The following is an 18,762-nucleotide window of genomic DNA, read 5'->3' on the forward strand; positions in this document are numbered from 1 at the left end:
GTGTAGCTTGTGTTAAAATTGAATCAAAGTTGACATTTTCGTGTTTAGAACTGCTATGACATGAACAACCAGCAGAATGAAGTAAACGAAGTCAGAGGTAGGGTGTTTGACCCCGACCTTGACAAGGTGAGAACTGAATTAACTATTAAGCTAAATGTATTGGATGAGCTTAACCCCCTACTAGCAAAAAAGTTTTGGCTGCGACACATTGCGATTTGACTATCATGGGGGGGGGGCTATATTTTGTTTGGGAGGGGGTATAATGGGAAGAGCTTGTATTTGCAGATATAGATATAGCTCAAAGTGTAGGCTGGAATTGAAATCGAGGATTACCATATGAAATACGTGGGTATAAAATATTACATACATGAATGATCTTTCCAGTTTGCACTGTCTTAAAAACGATGTGTTGTTTGTTTATCTGTTCAGCGTCGTTCCATTTCAGTCTAACCTGATAGAAGATAAACACAGGCGGTTGATGATCGGAGGTAGGAGGGGTCACCACGCCGACCTCAAACCGGACGCTCCCACCAGGAACAGACTATATGTTAGTCAGTCAGTAGCGGATATATATATATATATATATATATATATATATATATATATATATATATTTACCTTTTAAGATTATTTTGGTAGAGTTTGGACTTACCAGCTCGATAATCATTATGAACTGAACATATTTGGTCTTAATTATATCGTCAAAACTTATTTGAAGGTCAAAATTGGTCTGAAAAAAAAGCAAACACGAGTATGTCAGCACCGTTAGTCTTTCTTTCGTTTTGTGGACTTATGGTTTACCGTTGAGTGTCTATTTCTACTTAAAAAAGTGTTTCTCAGGAACTATCAATTAATTGTAATTATCAGCAGTCCCTCCAAAGCTATTTTATCCAGAAAGTGTCCTAGTGGTTGATAATCAAATAAAAACAACACTTTGGGCTACAAGCTCAAACTAGTCAAGAATACTTTCTCATCTTTTTCAGATATACTTTTGCGACCGGTAGCGTGCCGAGGGGGAATGGGGGGTTGAGGTTTTGGCGACCCCCACCCCTCACTCAATTCTGGCTTTCAGATTTTTCCAAAGGGTTCCCCCTTTGGTATAATTTAACAACATCCGTTTTTGGCTGACCAGCCTCAAAATTTTTCTAAAGACGCCTTTGGCGCCAATCTAACTAATTTTGAGTGGTAGCGCGCGCCGAAAAAACTTTTTTTTGTCAAAATTTTCCAAAAAGTGCCCAAAAACAACGTTTTTTGGCCTGTTTTTTGAAAAATTTGCCAAGGATCCTATTTCAGTATTTTTGGAGAGCTCAGAAAATCAAATTGGTCGACCTCAAAAAAGTTCCGTAAATTTCTCTAAATTTTTTGAAAACCGCCCCCTCCCCCTAGAAAAATTTCTGCGGACTCAACTGTATGCGAAATTTCATTTTTTTGAGTAGCTGTGTGTAATAAGTTATCTCTTGTGTGTTTCAGGAGGTGTTGTGTAAACCATTGACAGAAAGATTGACAGAAGATGAGCGCAACTTAGTCTGGCAGTACAGATATTCTCTCGCGTCTTATCCCAATGTAAATTTCTCAAAGAGTACATGGACGCAATAGCTTAACTTTTTGCCGATCGCAACGTGTAAGAACGCTTGGAGCGCAACAATTAAGCAATGACTATCAGCTAAGCTTAACATTTATGTTCTCATGCTAAAAAAAACTCAACGCTTCAGACCAAATCAACTTGAATCAACTACAAGTCTAGCTAACTAAATCGAGCTAACTAAAACAACAGATTTATCTCTTTTGTCATAAAAACAGCCAAAACTTGGCTTGAGAGCTGCCCAATTTTTTCAAAGTAAGCTGATTGAATCAGATTGCGACCTTTTGAGTTATTTTTCGCGAATAGATTCAAGCGGTGAAAAGGAAAACAACTTACTTTATTTACTTTAAACTTTTATTCCTATATAGTTTCTTTGAAAAATGAGTTTTATGCGAATCTATTTTAAGTAAGAAAATAATGTGAAATAAGTCGTGAAATAAGTTTTTTTGCTTATTAGTTTGCTTGAAAAAAAATTCTTTTTGCGCGTAGATTCAAGCTTTGAAAGCCATTTGAAATATTTCTTAGTTTTTTTTTCCTCTGTACCTTTTTTGAAAACAAAACGATCTTCTACAAGTCGATTCGAGCTATGAAAAACAACTTGGAATAATTCCAAAGTTTTACTGCTCAACAGCTTGCTTAAAAACTTCAGCTTTGCGTAGATTGATTCAGGTCATTACAGTTGCGAGCTTGCAGGCGTAATGTATTAGTACGAACCTTTTTTTTTCTGACCTAACCCGCAAACAAAGTGTTCATTAAAACTGTACACTTATTTGATGGCAATTTTGCTATTATCATGATTTATAGCATTGCAATTTTCATAGCATCTGTTATCTGCTTTATTTGTAGCTAATGTTGTGGTTTATTAAGCGTTGGTGGCGGAGTGGTTAGTGCGTGGGACTCATAATCTCCAGGTTGGAGATCGAATCCGAGAAGTAGACGATTTTCTGTTATATCAAAGCTTACTTCTACTCTTCTATTGCACTTTATAGGGCTACTTTTTGTCGTGTACTCGCTTGTGTCTGCGAAGCGCAACTTCGCACCTGTGTTAGAACATCTTGAAGTTCTTCCGGTCGGGTGCCAAATTTTCTCTTAACCTTTCACAAAAGCTATATAGAGACTTAAAACTTCGAAATAAAGCCAAAGTCATTTTATGCTCTCGGATGTCTGTGTTTTAAAGGCTCCGAGAAATTGATACCTGGAAAAATTTAATGTATCATGCTCTCCTGTTGCGTGTTTCATTTCGTTTCAACACAGTATTTTGGGAATAAAAACATTGAAGCAGTTTATTAGCCGTTATATCATATCGCTTGTATTCATTTTTAACTCAGCTTTAAAGAAAGCTCTCATTTTGAAAATTTGGAATCAAATCAAAAGGCATACGATCCTATTGAGAAATTTTTTCTTTGACTTCTACAAAATGTTGAATTAACAATACCGCAAGCTATGTTCTCGGGCGTCTTTTCTCATTAGATTTAGCAAAGGTTTTTAGGACTTGAAACTTCGAATTAATTCGATTTTTGCTCCACCCTATTATTTTTTTTCAATGCATCTTTTAAAAGGACGTTGTGACTTGAAATTTTAATTATTTAAACTCTATCGCGTGCTTTTGCCTTTCAGATTTGACGATGACTCTTATTATTTAAACCTAGAAAAAAAATCATTTGTCCTGCATTGTTTTGCGTGTTTTTTTCTCATGTTAGGCTTAGGAGGGGCTCTGAAGACTACAACTTCGAAGTTTTTCATTTGTCATGTTATCATAAAGAAAGTCTCTTCAACGCTTTTCACTTCAGTTTTTTCGAAAGCTCTTAGGTCGTCAACTTTTGAAAAGAAACTCTATTCGTGCTTTTTCATTGTTTGATTTTTTACCCTTGCGACAAGCAAGGGTGTTGCAACGGGGTATCAGACTTTTTTATTCCTCAACATTTTGTTCACGATATTTCCCCTTGCTTTCCTCTTCAAAGCGTATTATGTTGAAGAACTATCCGGTCAATCTTAAAAAAGCTCTGGGGAAGAACCAGAAAATTATAGATCTATTTCAATCTTGGGGGCAATGTCAAAAGTTTGTTAAAAACTTGTAATATAAGCAAATGAACGAGTACCACCTGAAGAATGATCGTATAAGTAAAGCACAATTTGGTCTCTGAGTATCATATTCAACCTTAGAAAAGCTATAATACTGTACTGAATCATTTCGAAAATCAATTGATAATAACAAAACTGTTGCTCATTGGAATAACTCATTGGCAATTTTACTCATTGGAATAACAAATAATTTAATCATTTTTTATGAAAAACAATTCAGTACAAAAAAGATAATAAATTCTTTATTTTAAATTTGTTTATTATGCTTATCACTGGTCACCGCAACTTGGCGACTGAACGAAATAATTTTTTAAAACTTTTTCTTTCCACAAAAAAAATTCATTTGTACAAAAAATAATAATAAATGCTTTATTTTAAATTTGTTTAGTATGCTTATCACTGGTCACCGCAATTTGGCGACTGAAAGAAATACTTTTTTTGAATCTTTTTATTCGCAGGAAAACTTTTTTGACGCAAAATTTTCAATATCCCAAATATCTCGAGATATTTAATCTTCAATGAACTAAAATTTGTTTTCAAAAAGTAAGTTTATTAAATAAAAAGAACGTTATCGTCAAAATTTGTATTTAAACTATTGAATTTATGAAATAAAATGAAGAAAGTTTCATTTTCAATTGAAAATACAAATATTAGAAAATTAGTAATTTTGTAGATATGACCATAAAATTTAAAAAGGAACTTCATAGTTGATTTTTTTATTCTTTCAATTTATGAAAAAAAACATTGCTGGATGTCCACGTCTACTCTTGCGGTTGCTCTTAGTTTTTTCTTATGTTTCTATGCAAACATTTTCATCAATCAGTTTGAAGCACCGGAGTAGTTTTTTTAGGGGCACAAATCGGAGCACCAATCGCGACGTAGTTTTTTTAGGTCAACAACTTGTGTGCAAGCTCAATCAGATGAATCATTTGATAGCTTTGCTTAAAACCCTTCAAAGTTTTTTAGTTTTTCTGGCACACCTGTTCTAGAGTTAACGGCTACGACTGGCACGGCGAAGGTCTTAGGTTTGAATCTTGTCAGTACCTATTGCTTCAAACAATAAGTATTCCGCTTCCAAAAAAAAATCGAAGGCTTATTGTTCCGACCATTTGAAAAATGGGGAGGAACTTTGTGTTCTGGTGGTTTTTTTGTGTGTTCCTTTTAAAACCATTGACCAATAATAATCATCAGAGTGAGTTGTGTGATATATCGAACGACATCAAAAAAATTCCCAACAGTTTTCCGAGTGTTCAGAAAAACCTGCTGGAATTTTTTGATTTTTTGTTCATTTTAGAGCCAGTACAGCGAGCGAGCAGACTTACAATAGCTTATTCTAATTGCTTACAAGTCTCCAATGGCTCCATTTAAGCGGTAGAAACTTCAAAAGCCTGCAACAAAAAAAAACAAATTGAAAAAGTTTTTCAATTTTTTAAATCATTTTTTTGTTTCTCGTCATTTTCTACAAAAGTTGTTTTCCAAATTGCTTATTTTACTATGACTGTCGATTTTTCCGATGATCTAAGTTTTCGTTCATATCCTTTTATCACACCACGCAGAAAAAAAGGACACTAATTAAATAAACTTTTTTGCTGTATTTTCTTAAGACTATGGTCGGAAGATTTTGTGCTACTTGCTTAGTAACCGGCTATACTTGATTTGCCTGCTAATGTATTGTCGTTTTAATCGCAGCGTCGCGCATTTTTCTGGTGGAGTGAGCAAATTTCATTGTTAATTAATAAGGTTTTAATTTTCTCCTGTAATTTGTCATTTAACTGATTTCTTTTGTAATTTCCTTTTTTTAATTAAAAGCTTTGTTTGGCATCAATTGTTTCAACTGATGTTTTATCGACTTAGTGAGCTAATTTTTTTCTAGGATAAAAAAGATTATTATCTTGGTGTTTCCGGAGGGGGAGCGTAAAATTTAAGAATTTCAGAATTTTCAACAAAAGTTTTTCATGAGATCTATTTTTTTTCGGCTCAGAGGGAGGTTACCCAACTTTTGTCAGCCTATTTGCCGGTTGGTTTTCTTAAAATTGCTCTCAAATTGTACATCATTCCAAAGAAAATTTATAAGTTTTTGTAGTTGTGGTTTTTTTTTTTTTTAAAAAAGTGGTTTAGTGGCTTCCATTCAATTTTCTGTCCGCTAGCTTTCGATCCTTTGTTTGTGTGCTATCGCAATTGATATGGGGCTGAGTTTTGCATTTTCGTTTTTCATTTTTCCAAAATTAATTGGGCGAAGTCTTCAAAATAATTTGAGTATTTTTTAGAGAAGCTACTTAGCTGTGAAAATTCACAAAATTATGATTTGTGTCGAAAAAATGTCCCCGTCTCCGAAGTAGCGCTCCTAATGTAATGATGGTCTCGGCATCCATCAGTTTAACATGAAATACAATCCTATCGCGTTCAGGCACTAGTGAAATTCCTCCGATCAGTGGAGTGGGACAACTCGGAGGAGCGAACAGAGGCTGTGAAGATGATGCAGAACACCTGGGCAGTTCCGAGAGTCCAGGACGTCCTCGAACTCCTCTCGGAAGACTTCTCCTCTTCTCTGAAGCTCCCCTGTAGACAGTTTGCAGTGAAGCAGTTGTACAGCCTGCCAGAGGGGGATCTGAGACTGTTTCTGCTGCAGATTGTCCAGGCACTCAGATTTGAAGACAGTGAGGCTATAGAGAGGAAGAAGAAGTTGGCTACTATCACAATCGGACTGGAGAGGTTAGTTTTTTTTTCCAATTAAAACGTGAAAGCAGGTCTTTTGAAAAAATATATTACAGTAGAACGTGGTAATAAAGTTATTTTTAGTCATTAATCAGACTCGCAGAATAAATTGTGGGAAAGTTTCTTTGATGCCGGTCTCGAAAGGAAAACGTGGGATATAGAAGTGACGGGCAAACATAGCCTCTATAAAACACTTGACTCATTAGAAAGTTTCTCAAATATACCAGTTTTTTTTTTCAAAAACATTTTTGTTAAAGTTTTGCGTGTTTGGGAAATTAGCGATTAACAGAATTTATTCAAATTTTACTGATTCTTTCCAGATCTCTGGAGTCTGAGCGAGAGCGTTCCAACTCATCAGGAGAGAATGGCGCTGACATGAACATGTATGCGAGACAGGAGAGGGAGAGTTTGGAGAGGGAAGATCGAGGCAGAGCAGATCTTGCCGAGTTCCTCGTAATCTCTGCTTCCAAGAACCTCAGCGTAGCACTGGACCTCAATTGGTGAGCAGTTTTTTTGTAGTTGTAATTTTCTAGAGACATTCTTATAATTAAACTCTGGGTAGATTTAAGAGACATTTTCCCTATTTTATGACATTATTGTGTAGCCAAAGAAGACTTAATTTGTTCTAACGGCGCCTCTGGGGTCCATATACGTAAAAGTTGGGGAAGGGGGGGGGGGTAGGGTGGAGCGCGCGTTAAAATCTTTCAGGAAGTCTCCAAAAATAGCGTTCTTGACTCAAAAATTGCAAGTGGCGTCAAAACTTTTGGTCAAACAGTCTTTTTTGGCAAAGCTCGGAACGTCAAATTTTTTGCTTTCCTTAAACTCCGCTCGCCTGATCGCAAAATTCAACATTCATTTTGATCATACTTTTGATGGAGCCATACCGAAGCATATCATGTAACATTGTGAATTGTTGTCGGTCAAAGGTTTTTCCAAACTGTGAGCTCTAAATGAAATGATTGGAAGGTTCTTTGCAATTGCTATACATTCCTTATCGATACAAAGACGCAGTTTAGAATGATTTTTTAACCTGTCCAGTGGCGTGTGCAAAAATTTTCAACTTAATTTCTGCGCCAATTTTGTCATTCATTTTCTGTGCCCCAGCCAATTTTTTTGAAAAAAAAACAGGCTAAAATGACGTTTTAAGCACTATTCCAAGAAAACGGTTAAAAAATTGCAATTTATCAGCGCGCCGGCTTCCTCAAGTTTTGTTATATTGGCGCTTAAAGAAAATTATTCAAAAATGGGTTCGTGAAGTTATACCAAAGAGTACCCTTTGGAAAAGTTAAAATTTTGCCAACAGACATGAGGATGGTGGGGGTTGCATTTTCTTAGTAGATCCCGTCCCATCTCCCTCCATAATATCATGGGCCCCTTGCTCACGTGGGGGAGGGTGATGTCATCCATTTTGCCGCAGCTGGTCCCTTCTTGAGGAGGCGGATGACACTGGGACCCCTCCAACCGTGACGGAACCGGGGGTCGAACCCAAGACCTGTATGTTGAAGGCCGCGCGTCTAACCAAATCAGCCATTTCTGCTCGTCAGCCACGCCCCTCCCCCTCCCTTGGCGCATACTGGCCCTGTCAGTTGCAGAGCATACTGTTTGACATTTTTTTTCGAAAGTAATCGCTGTTCTTGTATGATATTTAACTTTTTCATTTAGTGATTCATAAATTCTCAGGCTAAAAAAACATGCTAAAACATAACTGTTAAAAAAGAATATTTTTTAACGTCAGCTAATTTAATTTCTATGTGCAAGTCACCAAATATGCTAGAAGGCGAAGAAAATTTTATTTATCCAATTTCATGTAGATACAAACAACAATAATCAATTTGTTTCCAGCTAGTTACAAACAATTGATATCGAACCATTCAATTTAGTACATGAAATTGGAAAGGAAAGACGAAAGCCGCATTGTGCACCTACTTAAGGTCTACCCTCTATTCAAAGAAATAGAGTTAATATTAGAAAAAAAATCATAACGAAAAAAAAAGAAAAAAATATTTTTGTAAAAGCGGTTCTTTTGAATCTTTTTGTTGATCTAGCTTAACTCGAGTTAATATTAGAAAAAAATCATAACGAAAAAAAGGAAAACAAAATATTTTTTTAAAAGCGGTTCTTTTGAATCTTTTTGTTGATTTAGCTTAACTCGGTAGCATACACGCAGGCCAGGTTGTTATCGATAATTTTATACGGTGTCTCAATAATCTCAATAATTAATGGATAAACAAAAAGGAGAAAAAAAACCGAAAAATCGAATTTTTCCATTTTGTTTTTGAAAATACGAATTATAATAAAAGTAGGAAAGGAATAGAAATAAGGGTTACAAAATTGCGGTTAGACGAGCTCATTTATTTTAATGATAAGCTGGTCTTATGCGTTAAGTTTTTTTTTTTTTTTTGAACAGTGAACAGAGTTTTTTTTTTTTTGGATGAAAAAATACGATATCTGAAAAATTACCGTGATTATCCGTTAGCGTTTACATACTGGGTAAAAAAAAATTGAATACAATGAATATCTTCTGAAATACATGCTGTACCAATTCGTCATTTCCGAGTATAAAATTATTTTAGAATATATGAACGAAAACATTTTCTTCACTTTCTGACATTTTTCCAATATTCTCCGGCGACAAATCAATATCTTCAGTAGTTTCCTTCCTCTATTAGTTAAAGAACAAAATTTCATTTCATTTTTACAGAATGGCGGTACGAATGTTCTATGTTTTGAAATTCTTGTTTTATATGCAAAACTTTTACAGAAAGCCGAAATTTCAGAAGCTTTGTGGAAGGTCTTTGTTTCAACGATCTGAAACTAAATTATAACAAACCGTACACATAAATATAATTCGTGCACTGTTAGTGTTTTGTTGTCAATAAAAGATTGTAAGTGATTCATATTTCCTTTTGAAATAAATCATGCAAACAATTTTTCGCAGTTTGTACATAGCACAAGATCGCAGTTTGTACATAGTATCTCTTTTTTGAAATTATACCGCAATGCCTCCCTCATTTCGATTTTACTATCTGAATTCGTTGAAAAACTTTAAGTTAGCATCTACAAGGACACCAGGGTATTTACAAGACAGTTCAACTTAATGATAGTTATCAAGAATGTTGACACAAAGATTAGAAGCACTTCTTTTTTTTAAACTTGTTAAGGTAGTTTCATCTGAGTTTTAAGTTAACTCATTTTGGCAAAGTCAGGATGAAATATTTGTCAATTCTAATTGAAAGTCCTCGAAATTTGAGGTATCGCACGATATATTTGTATCGCCGGCGAAAAGAAACACATTTGAATTTGCAACTGCATGATGCATATCATTTATAAACACCAGAAAAAGAAGAGGGCCTAAAACAGAGCCTTGAGGCACACTTATAGTAATTGGTAGCCAATAGGAGAAACAGTTACTCACATTTACACATTGAGATCTGTTAGACAAGTAACTTTTAAACCATCTGTAACAACTTCCACGTACTCAATAGCACTCGAGCTTCCTCGACAGAATTGAGTGACCAAGTGTATCAAAAGCCTTTTTTTTTTAATCAACTAAAAAAACTACATTTCATGTTTGTATCGACTCCTAAGCTGATTCCTTCCGTTACTTCTGCTAATGCATCGACCGTTGCAAGCTTCTCTCGAAAACCAAGTTGACGATGATACAAAATTTCAAATTTTTCAAGTAATTGGACAAGCGAGAGCGCATAATTTTTTTCAATAATTTTACTGCAGCTACTCAACAGTAATATTGGGCGAGAATTACTTACTTCAATTCTGTTATGAGCTTTAAAAAGCCGTAGAACTTTGTTTATTTGAATAGCAAATGAAAGCGAAAATTCCAGCAGCAAATGAAAGATTTGTCAAGTGTGTTAAATAAGGTGCTATCACAAAACGGCTTCTTAAGAGAAAAAAGTTTTAAATTTCATCAATCCTATAAGTTTGTTTGGATTTTAAGCTAGTTATATCATTGATTACCTCATAAAATGAGCAGTTGAATAGATGCATTGATTGACTTGCTATATCAATTTGATACACTGGATTAACAACTTCCACATTATTTTTTTTCTCAGCCAATTTAGTGCCAACAGTTGAAAAATACTCAATAAAAGCGTTAGCTATTGATGGAGAGTCAGACAAATTCATCTAACTTGAGTAATGTGACTTTAAAGTCTTTAGGCCTTTTAACTTTAATTTCATTTAAAACGTTATCCACCTGTCTCGAGTCTCCAATACAATTATTAAAGTTAGGGTAATAAAAGTTTTTTTGGCCTGTCCGATATTTTTTCTATTTTCCGACGTTCATCAAGGAATTTTTTTTCGTCTATTTTTCTCTGTTCTTATTTACTTAATTTGTTTAGTTCATTTCTTTTTAAGATTGAACTTTTCAAGCTTTTTTATATTCTTGTTTTAGGGCACCCTTCCTGTATGGAAGCAAGCACGTTCAAAGATTTCTGAAGGCATTGATTAAATTTATGGTAGGCAGTGTTAATGTTTACATCATTGATTAGGTTGGAAAACTCCATGTTTTGTTTAAGAACATGCAGGAAATCCCTAATTTCCTTTTCTTTTGTAAACAAAGACATATCACGATAACAATAACCCGATGAATCATTTTACTGAAAAAAGTTTAAGATTACCGGATAGTGGTCGGAAAAGCATTCATTTTCCATCACTTCAATGGTAAGACTTTCCAAGTTTCGTGTTATAAAGTGATCTTTACATGTTTAGGAATCACAATTTCGAGTTGCAGACTTATTGAATAGTTCAAAGCCGTTGGCTGTTATTGAATCTAGGTAAGATTGCTGTAAATTATCGATTTTGAAATCTCCAGCTAAGATTGTTGGTAAATTAAATCGAGATTTTCTATTTCTTTATCAAGCTCATCGACTAACTGAATTTTATTGAAGCGTGGTGGAACATATGCTAACGCAATTATCAATTTGTTTCCACCAATTTCAACAAGTATTGATATGGACTCTGGCAAACCACTATCATTTTCTTCAATTAAAATTGTTTTTTCGCCAACTTGTATCATAGTTCCACCACCTTTTGTTACTCTATAATTCGTGATAACGGTATGAAAACCTTTGATTCTATACATTTTGAGATCGTCATTTTCATTTAACCAAGTTTCTGTTAAACATAATATACTAATAGGAGACTCGAGACTACTAAGAAGTGCTTCTACATCTTCGTGATGCTTTTTAAATTAGACGGTAAAACATAAACGTTAGCACATACGATTTTTCCGTTGTTGTAGTTTAGGTTTTTGGCGATGTTGATGATTTGTTTAAAACATTTTTCTCGAAGCGTTTTTTAACATCATTGTATGTGTAGTCTAGCAGCTTTCCTCCCACGAATAATTGGTCAATTTTTTCAATCTGTTGATTTCCTTCTCGCTGAAAAAAAATAGGCCCTTCACGCCTCCAGGCATTCTCAATACGGGGATCGTTTCTCGTCAAGTTGAAAAAATTGAGCCTTGGTCGGCTCAAGTCTTCGAACACTCGTACATAAGTCAGCTGTTTATTTTCTCTCAATAATTTTTCCTTTCGCAGTAAGTTGTTTTTCGCAGTGCTTCTCGCAAACTTGACAATTATCGGCCTACTCTGGGTGCCGCGCGCTGGGAGTCGATGCGCAATAGATACATCTTTTTCATCAATAGTCGCATCAATTTGTCTTGCTAATTCAATCACCTTAGTTAGCGCTACGTTTTCCTGTTCATATTCTTTGCGATTTTTAGATTGCAAGTTTTTCTCACTTAAGCCGGTTATTCTTACATTGTCTCGCCGATTGTACGATTCCATCCATTCAGCTTGCGACAGAACGTGTAACTTTGAACTGTTCGCTTGATCTGCAACTTTTTCGTCTACCTGACGTTGGAAGTTACTTCTGAAGTCCTCCATTGCTTCATCGACTAAACGCTTTAATGACTCGTTCATTTCTGTACGGATCGTTTTAATAAACTCAGTTTTAAGTCTTTCCATTTGTTTTGAGATGGTAGTTTCGATTGTCTGGATCATAATTGATTCAGATTTTTCATTTGGTGGGCTCAGCATAATGAAGGGTCTTTTGATATCGGGTCTATCTTCCTTTCTGCCAGTACCAAGAGGGGTTTGGTCCTGAAATATCAAGATGGGTATTTCTTTCAATGAGAACTGGTTCTTGTCCGAATCCATTTTTAGTTATCTGAAACTATTTATTAAGTTTATCTCAACAATTAGGCTAATGCTTTTGATGATTTAATTGGAATCCGGTTATTTTTATGCCCAGGTACTTGGAAGTGGAGAGCCACGATGACAAGACAGAAGACGGTGTCCGCAAAGTGTTCAGGAGTGTCAAAGTGTACCTGGAACACTACCTGAAACTACTCGCAACTGCCGCTGATCAAAATAGAGACATATCGAACAGTAGTAACAGTGACTCAAAGAAGGAAATGTGTCATAGCGCCATCACTGCAGAAGCCATGCAGAACCAGATGACATTTGTCAGGTAAACTGGTAGTTTGATTAAGTAGACAAGTTTTGCCAGTTTGGACTGGCTGTTTATTAGAAAGAGCAAATGGCTGGTTTGGTTAGAAAGATTGTGTTAGCAAGTATCATATCTGAAGGTAAGTTTTTCTTGTCATTGTTGAAGTTTCATTGGTTGCTGAGGTTTTATATCTAGTAAATGATAATTGATGATTATGATTATTGATGATAAATGATAATTGATTAGTCTATCGAAAACAACATGCAAGTTACTTGCTTGTTTTTTTTTCTGCCACAAGCCTTCATGTTCAATTTTCCTCGATCGGTTTTTATCAGTGCATTAAAAAAGTCTCCTTCAAGTTGTGATAACTCAAGATGAGTTCAATCTTTTTAGACTGCTGAATGAGCGCATGTGTCAAGCGAGAGACAAGGGCAAGAGTCGAGAGGAGAGGGAGCGACTCCTGAAAGACATGCTCAAACATCCAGTCATGTCAGCAGTAGCTTCATCATCGGGACCATTAGCAACAGTGCCCAACTACTCCTTGTCGTCAACAGGAGCAGTGGCTGCTTCATCTGCAAGTGGAATTGGGTCTGAAAGTGCTGAAGGTCACAGTGGCACAATTGCAATTGCGACTGTCACTCACGTAAACGCGCCAGTCGGTAAATTGATCTTTCTGCTGTGTCTTAATTAAGCCTATTTTTGGCTGTTTTTCCTTTTCCTCCTGCTATTTTCTAAAATTATTTTATCCGTTAACATTTTCGGTTTGTGCTCTTTTCCAGTTTCCCCCACCCCCCTCGTAAAATTGCAAAATAGAGCTGTTAAAAATTTGTTTACACAGCGTTTTGCCTGTAAAAAATGTTGTAAGTGTTCCAATAAAAAATACGAAAGTGTTTTCGGGTCTTTCTCATTATAATAGCACCCCCCCCCCCATTAAATTTTTTGTTCCTATGCTGGGGGTTATAATGGGAAAGACCCGTGATTTCTGCCTGTGCTTCAGAAGTTTTCAACTTCCACTGCTTTCCCAAGCCCTTCCCCCACCCAGTGGACTCTAAAGTGGTGGTGTACGGGATAGACGTAGAGGGCATCCGACTGTTCAAGAGTGCCATGGCACCCGCCAGAATCAAGTTCTTCACTGACTGCAAGTCCGCGCAGATAGCACGTGCTAAATACCAACCGCAGGCTAGAACTAAACCGCATATAGTAATTGATACTATTTTACGTTTTGGTCCCTCAATAAAAACTAGTTTATCTGATAGGCTTAGGCTTAATAGAGGGAGGCGGTGAAGTCTCTGTTTCTCAATGATCCCATAATGCTAATTGTGATTACAGCTTCAATTGTTTCTAATTGATAACACATCAAAAAGATAGTTTCAACTTTTTAAAAAATTCATCTCACAAAAATTAGATTGACTGATTTTTTTTGAACATTTGAAAGTTTTTAAAAACGACAATTTTGTGAGACTTAAAAATTGGCCTTCTACCTAATATTTCCCTGTAAAGCGTGTTTGCTCTCAATTTCATTTCTGACAACCGAGTCATTTTTTTTCACTTGCGAGAGTTTTATCCATTTGGCAAATTTTCCTAATTCGAATTTGGATTTTCCGTCTCAATTTTTATCCGCTGGCAATGCTATTTTGTTTTTTTTATAGCTCAAATGTTTGCTTTTGTTTATAAAAATATTAGCTTTTAAATATTTTATTTTGTGCTAATGATAAATAGGGATTAGAACTATTTGATTCCGTATATACAAAACTGGGAGCTTGATCTATTATTTGGTCGATAGATTCTCGACAAGCTAATTATAAATAATGCAAATAAAAGAGTTTGTGGTGAAAATTAACAAGCGGTATCAAATCGAAAAAGGACTTTCTGATATTAATTTGTTCCAAAAAAGCCAGTTGATTTGAATCACGAGTTTTCTTGTGCTGAAAGCATGTTTCATTATATTTCATTGTAGTTGCACGTGAAAGTGTTGTTCATTGTAGTTTCAAGAGGGGTTCAATAGGGTTTTTAGCGCACAATTTGCGTCTGCTAAAAGGTTGTCGGCTTTGTTTCCTTTTTGTAAACTCTGTTCTATTGCTAATTTAATATTTAAGCGTCTGGCATGTTTGAAAATCGAGATCTTTGAAAATCAAAGTTTTCGTAGAAATTAAAAAAACCCTGATTTAAGTTTGTTCGTTTCAGTTGCTACCCTCAGCCGAAGGTGGCAGTAACGTGGTTAAGAAGCAGGTAGCGGCGGGGTTAGGGGAAACTAAATTCCTGTCGCCCCCCTACATGTCCATCTACAAAGTGGGAGATGATGTCAGACAGGATCAGCTGGTGGTGCAGACCATCGCTCTCATGGACGAGGTCAGTCAAGGTCAAGTGTGAATGATTCGATATACTGTATGAGTCATGAATGCGGTTACGAGTATCACAATTTGGCTCTTATCACTTTTTTCCCAGTTCTTGGAAGCACGGTCTTTTTTAATCCTTTTTTTCATCGTAGAAGTACCGTATTCCAGGGTTAGGTATGAAGAGCTAATATAATTGTGATAGCCTAATTATTAAGAGTCGATGAACGTAGTTGAGACTCTTATATAGGCCGCGATCATTTTTTGTTTTTTTTTTTTCAGGAAAAATCTAAAATTTGTTCAGGCTCAAATTTACTTTTTTGCGGTTTGAAATTTGGTTTCTTTTTAGGTTCATTTCCAAACTCAACTATGGAACAGCGAAACCTAAAAGGTCACGAAAAACGTTATCAACTTCTAGTTTCGAAAATGGAATTTAATTTTCAGATTTCACAGCGAAATAAAAAAAACTTACCTATTGATCCATTGTAATCAAAATGTGTTAATTTTATCAAAAAAGTGCTTAAAATCAATTGTTCTATAAATTCAAAGAGCGTAAAGGGCGTCCATTTGTTTTCTCTGAAATTCGAAAGCTGAGACTTTTTCAAAAAACAAGTCAGTTTTTTCTGCGTTAAATTGCGTTCATTGAATCTTTTCTCACTGTCTGTTGGCTATGTTTCCTTATGCCAATTTACTATCGGACATCGTCAACAAAATAGTTCTTGGTAAATATTTGCAAGATATTGGTGGGTATCTCGATTCTATTGGTGGGGGTGTCCCATAATGTATGATTGTGTTTGTTTCAGATTCTTAAGCGTGAGCATTTGGACCTGAAGCTGAAACCGTACCGAGTGATGGCAACTAACATGTTGGATGGGAGTGGCAAGTACACCAAGTGTGGCTTCATTGAGATGGTGCCCTCTGAGTCCGTGCAGGATGTGCTCAAGAAGCACAGACGCAGCATCAAGGTCTGTAATTATCATACTTTTCCGCACTATTTTTAGTTTAAGCCCAGTAGTGAAAATTGTTGCAATTTTCATCCATGGCACTACTGTACCAGTCAGTTTAAGTAAATGGTTTGCAAACTATCTGAGTGGAAGGCAAGTCAATACAAATTTTATGGGCGACCTGTTTTCATCCAGGATTATACGAACAGGCGTCCCCCAGGGTTCTGTCCCCTCGCCCACTCTTTTTAAATTTTACGTGCACGATGCAGTCAATTATCCTCCTGAATTCAAACTCCAGTCTTATGCCAAGTATTTTCACCCATTTGTTCAATCGCGCGACAGAATAATTACATGCCCCTGTTACTTTAGTATTTATCTTAAGGAACTAACTTTTTTTTTACTAGCAGATTGCTCGACTTTTCTTCTCCTAAGAGCTCTGCACGACGCATAACAAAGAGTTCAGCTCTGACCCTAAAGTTACAATGTGCGCAACATTACTGTCAGTCGAAAAAGATACCAAAATTATTGGTTTCTTTTTCGGTCCTTCAATCAATTTTACCGAACAGTGCAAACGCACAGCGAGCAAAGCAATACCGGTCTTACAGGCGCTGTCTAGATTAAACTGGGTCAGTCGAAAGAGACTTTAATTGTTACTTTGAAAACAATAATAAGACCAATCATGGTTGCGCCTGTCCAGCTTGGTCTCACGCGGCAAGCGCTAGCCCCATAACTAAAGTCCAAATAGTGCAGCTCTGCGGATAGTTACATGGTGTACTGAGATGACTCCCATTGACCACCTACATTCAGAGTGCAAACTATCGAACATCATCACAAACCAATTGCTTATTAATGCGTTTTCATGACCTTCATGCTAACAAACCCCCTCTTTTTTAACCATGCCCACACTAAAACACCCCGCCAGGTCCGCGTGAGCATCATAAACTCTTGTTTATAGGAACTCGACTACATATATTTTTTAGAAGGAAACGAGTCTGATTCTTTTGGCGGTTTTAAGCACCTAAGTGGTTCCATAAACAACAATTTCAAAACACTTTTAAAGAATGTTCAGACCAACAGAAAATAGAGAGCCATAGACGAAGCCACTGCCCAAAATACAAGTTTTTTTGCGACTGCTTTAAGTCCATTTATAAAATAATTTTTTTTCCAAAAAAAGTAAAACTTCTATTATTCGTGTTTTCTGTCACCGCTGATAGCAATCACCTATGAATACGAAACGATGAGTTAGACTGTCGAACAGAGTTAAAGGAATCGTACTCTTTCAAATTAATGCCAAAGTCAACTTACTCATCTTCAAGTTAATTTTAATGTTCAATAATTCATTTGCTATAATCAAGCCAAACTCCACTATCGTACATCAAAAGTATAAAGGTCCTAAAAACGTGAGTGACTTCTAGTTTCAAAAATGGATTTTAATTTTCAAATTTCTCAGAGGAATAAAATTTTAATCATAAATTAGACCTACTTAACAATCTCTCCCCCTTCAAGAAGGGGAGAGAACTGTTTGAGTATATTCAGTTATCCAAATTTTCGAACCATCGGAATGCAACAAAAATAGAATTCTCAATAGTAAGCTAGATCTCAAATAGTAAGCTAGTATTCTCAATTGTTACGTAGATCCGATTAGTTGTGCTTAAAATTCAAAGAGCTTTAAGGTCATCTATTTTCCTTTGGCATTCGAAAGCAGTAGTTTTTTTCTCCAAAAAACACTTCAATCGTTTTTTTTTGTTTCTTGAAATCGTTCACTTTTTTTCTCCATTTCCAACTGTCTGATGGCTATGTTTAATCTGTAGTCATTTGGTTTCAATTTCGTTTCAGAACTGGTTGGTGGCCATTTCTCCCTCTGCTGCTGATGGTTCCCCCGGCAGCACCAGCAGTCAGGAGGGGCTGGTGGATCCTGAAGTTATGGATACTTATGTGAGGAGTTGTGCGGGATACTGTGTCATCACTTATCTGCTAGGAGTGGGCGACAGACATCTGGAGAATTTACTCCTAACCAGACAGGGTTCGAAAGACTTTTAAAAGTAGTTTAATGATCATCATCACCTCATTTTTTGTCAGTCGCAGCTATAGCAGGTGTGAATCTTTTGGTGTTTATTGTTCCGAGGAATTTTGTATTCGGGTGTGTTTTAGTTTTTTATTTTTGTTTTCCATGCAAAATCAGGTACTATATAAAATCATCAGAATGGGTCGAGTGATATGTCATACTATAGCCCTTTCAGTCGTGATCCAAACAACATTTAAAAAAATTTGATTTTTTTTTCAGTTTTGAGAAAACTTGTTTGAAGTTTTTTATTTTCTGTCCAATTCCGAGTGAATAAAACGAGCGAGTTGGATAATTTATGCTTAATATAGGCCTCTTAAAACATCTTATTTGTGCCTTTGTTTACTTTTATTCGATTAAAATTAATTTTCTAATTGTTTTTTTTTATTTTTCAATGTTCTACATAAAAATGTTATACAATTTGCCTATTATACTATGAATCCCGAATATGCCTATAATAAGTTCTAGTTTTTTTCAGATCCTTTTATCACACCACGAAGAAAGAATGAGACTAATTTGAAGAAAAAAATTTTTTAAGACTATGGTCAGAAATTCTGTGCTATTTGGACAGCAGCT

The 18,762-nt window shown here is 35.8% G+C and overlaps 1 protein-coding gene across 2 annotated transcripts in view; it reads left to right on the forward strand.

Moving 5' to 3' along the window:
* LOC134840426 (phosphatidylinositol 3-kinase catalytic subunit type 3-like) overlaps nucleotides 1-18,762 on the forward strand; it is a 513,967-nt gene that overhangs the window by 484,903 nt on the left and 10,302 nt on the right. For both annotated transcript variants that reach the window (XM_063856216.1, XM_063856215.1), the window contains exons 7-17: nucleotides 49-126; nucleotides 446-547; nucleotides 1,471-1,563; nucleotides 6,072-6,376; nucleotides 6,700-6,879; nucleotides 12,650-12,868; nucleotides 13,241-13,506; nucleotides 13,845-14,026; nucleotides 15,032-15,196; nucleotides 15,984-16,145; nucleotides 17,961-18,147. In XM_063856216.1, the coding sequence (XP_063712286.1) occupies nucleotides 49-126; nucleotides 446-547; nucleotides 1,471-1,563; nucleotides 6,072-6,376; nucleotides 6,700-6,879; nucleotides 12,650-12,868; nucleotides 13,241-13,506; nucleotides 13,845-14,026; nucleotides 15,032-15,196; nucleotides 15,984-16,145; nucleotides 17,961-18,147 (1,939 nt within the window). The remainder of the gene's footprint in view (nucleotides 1-48; nucleotides 127-445; nucleotides 548-1,470; nucleotides 1,564-6,071; nucleotides 6,377-6,699; nucleotides 6,880-12,649; nucleotides 12,869-13,240; nucleotides 13,507-13,844; nucleotides 14,027-15,031; nucleotides 15,197-15,983; nucleotides 16,146-17,960; nucleotides 18,148-18,762) is intronic.

The sequence above is a fragment of the Symsagittifera roscoffensis genome, chromosome 2 (assembly GCF_963678635.1).
Source record: "Symsagittifera roscoffensis chromosome 2, txSymRosc1.1, whole genome shotgun sequence".
Lineage (NCBI taxonomy): Eukaryota > Metazoa > Xenacoelomorpha > Acoela > Convolutidae > Symsagittifera > Symsagittifera roscoffensis.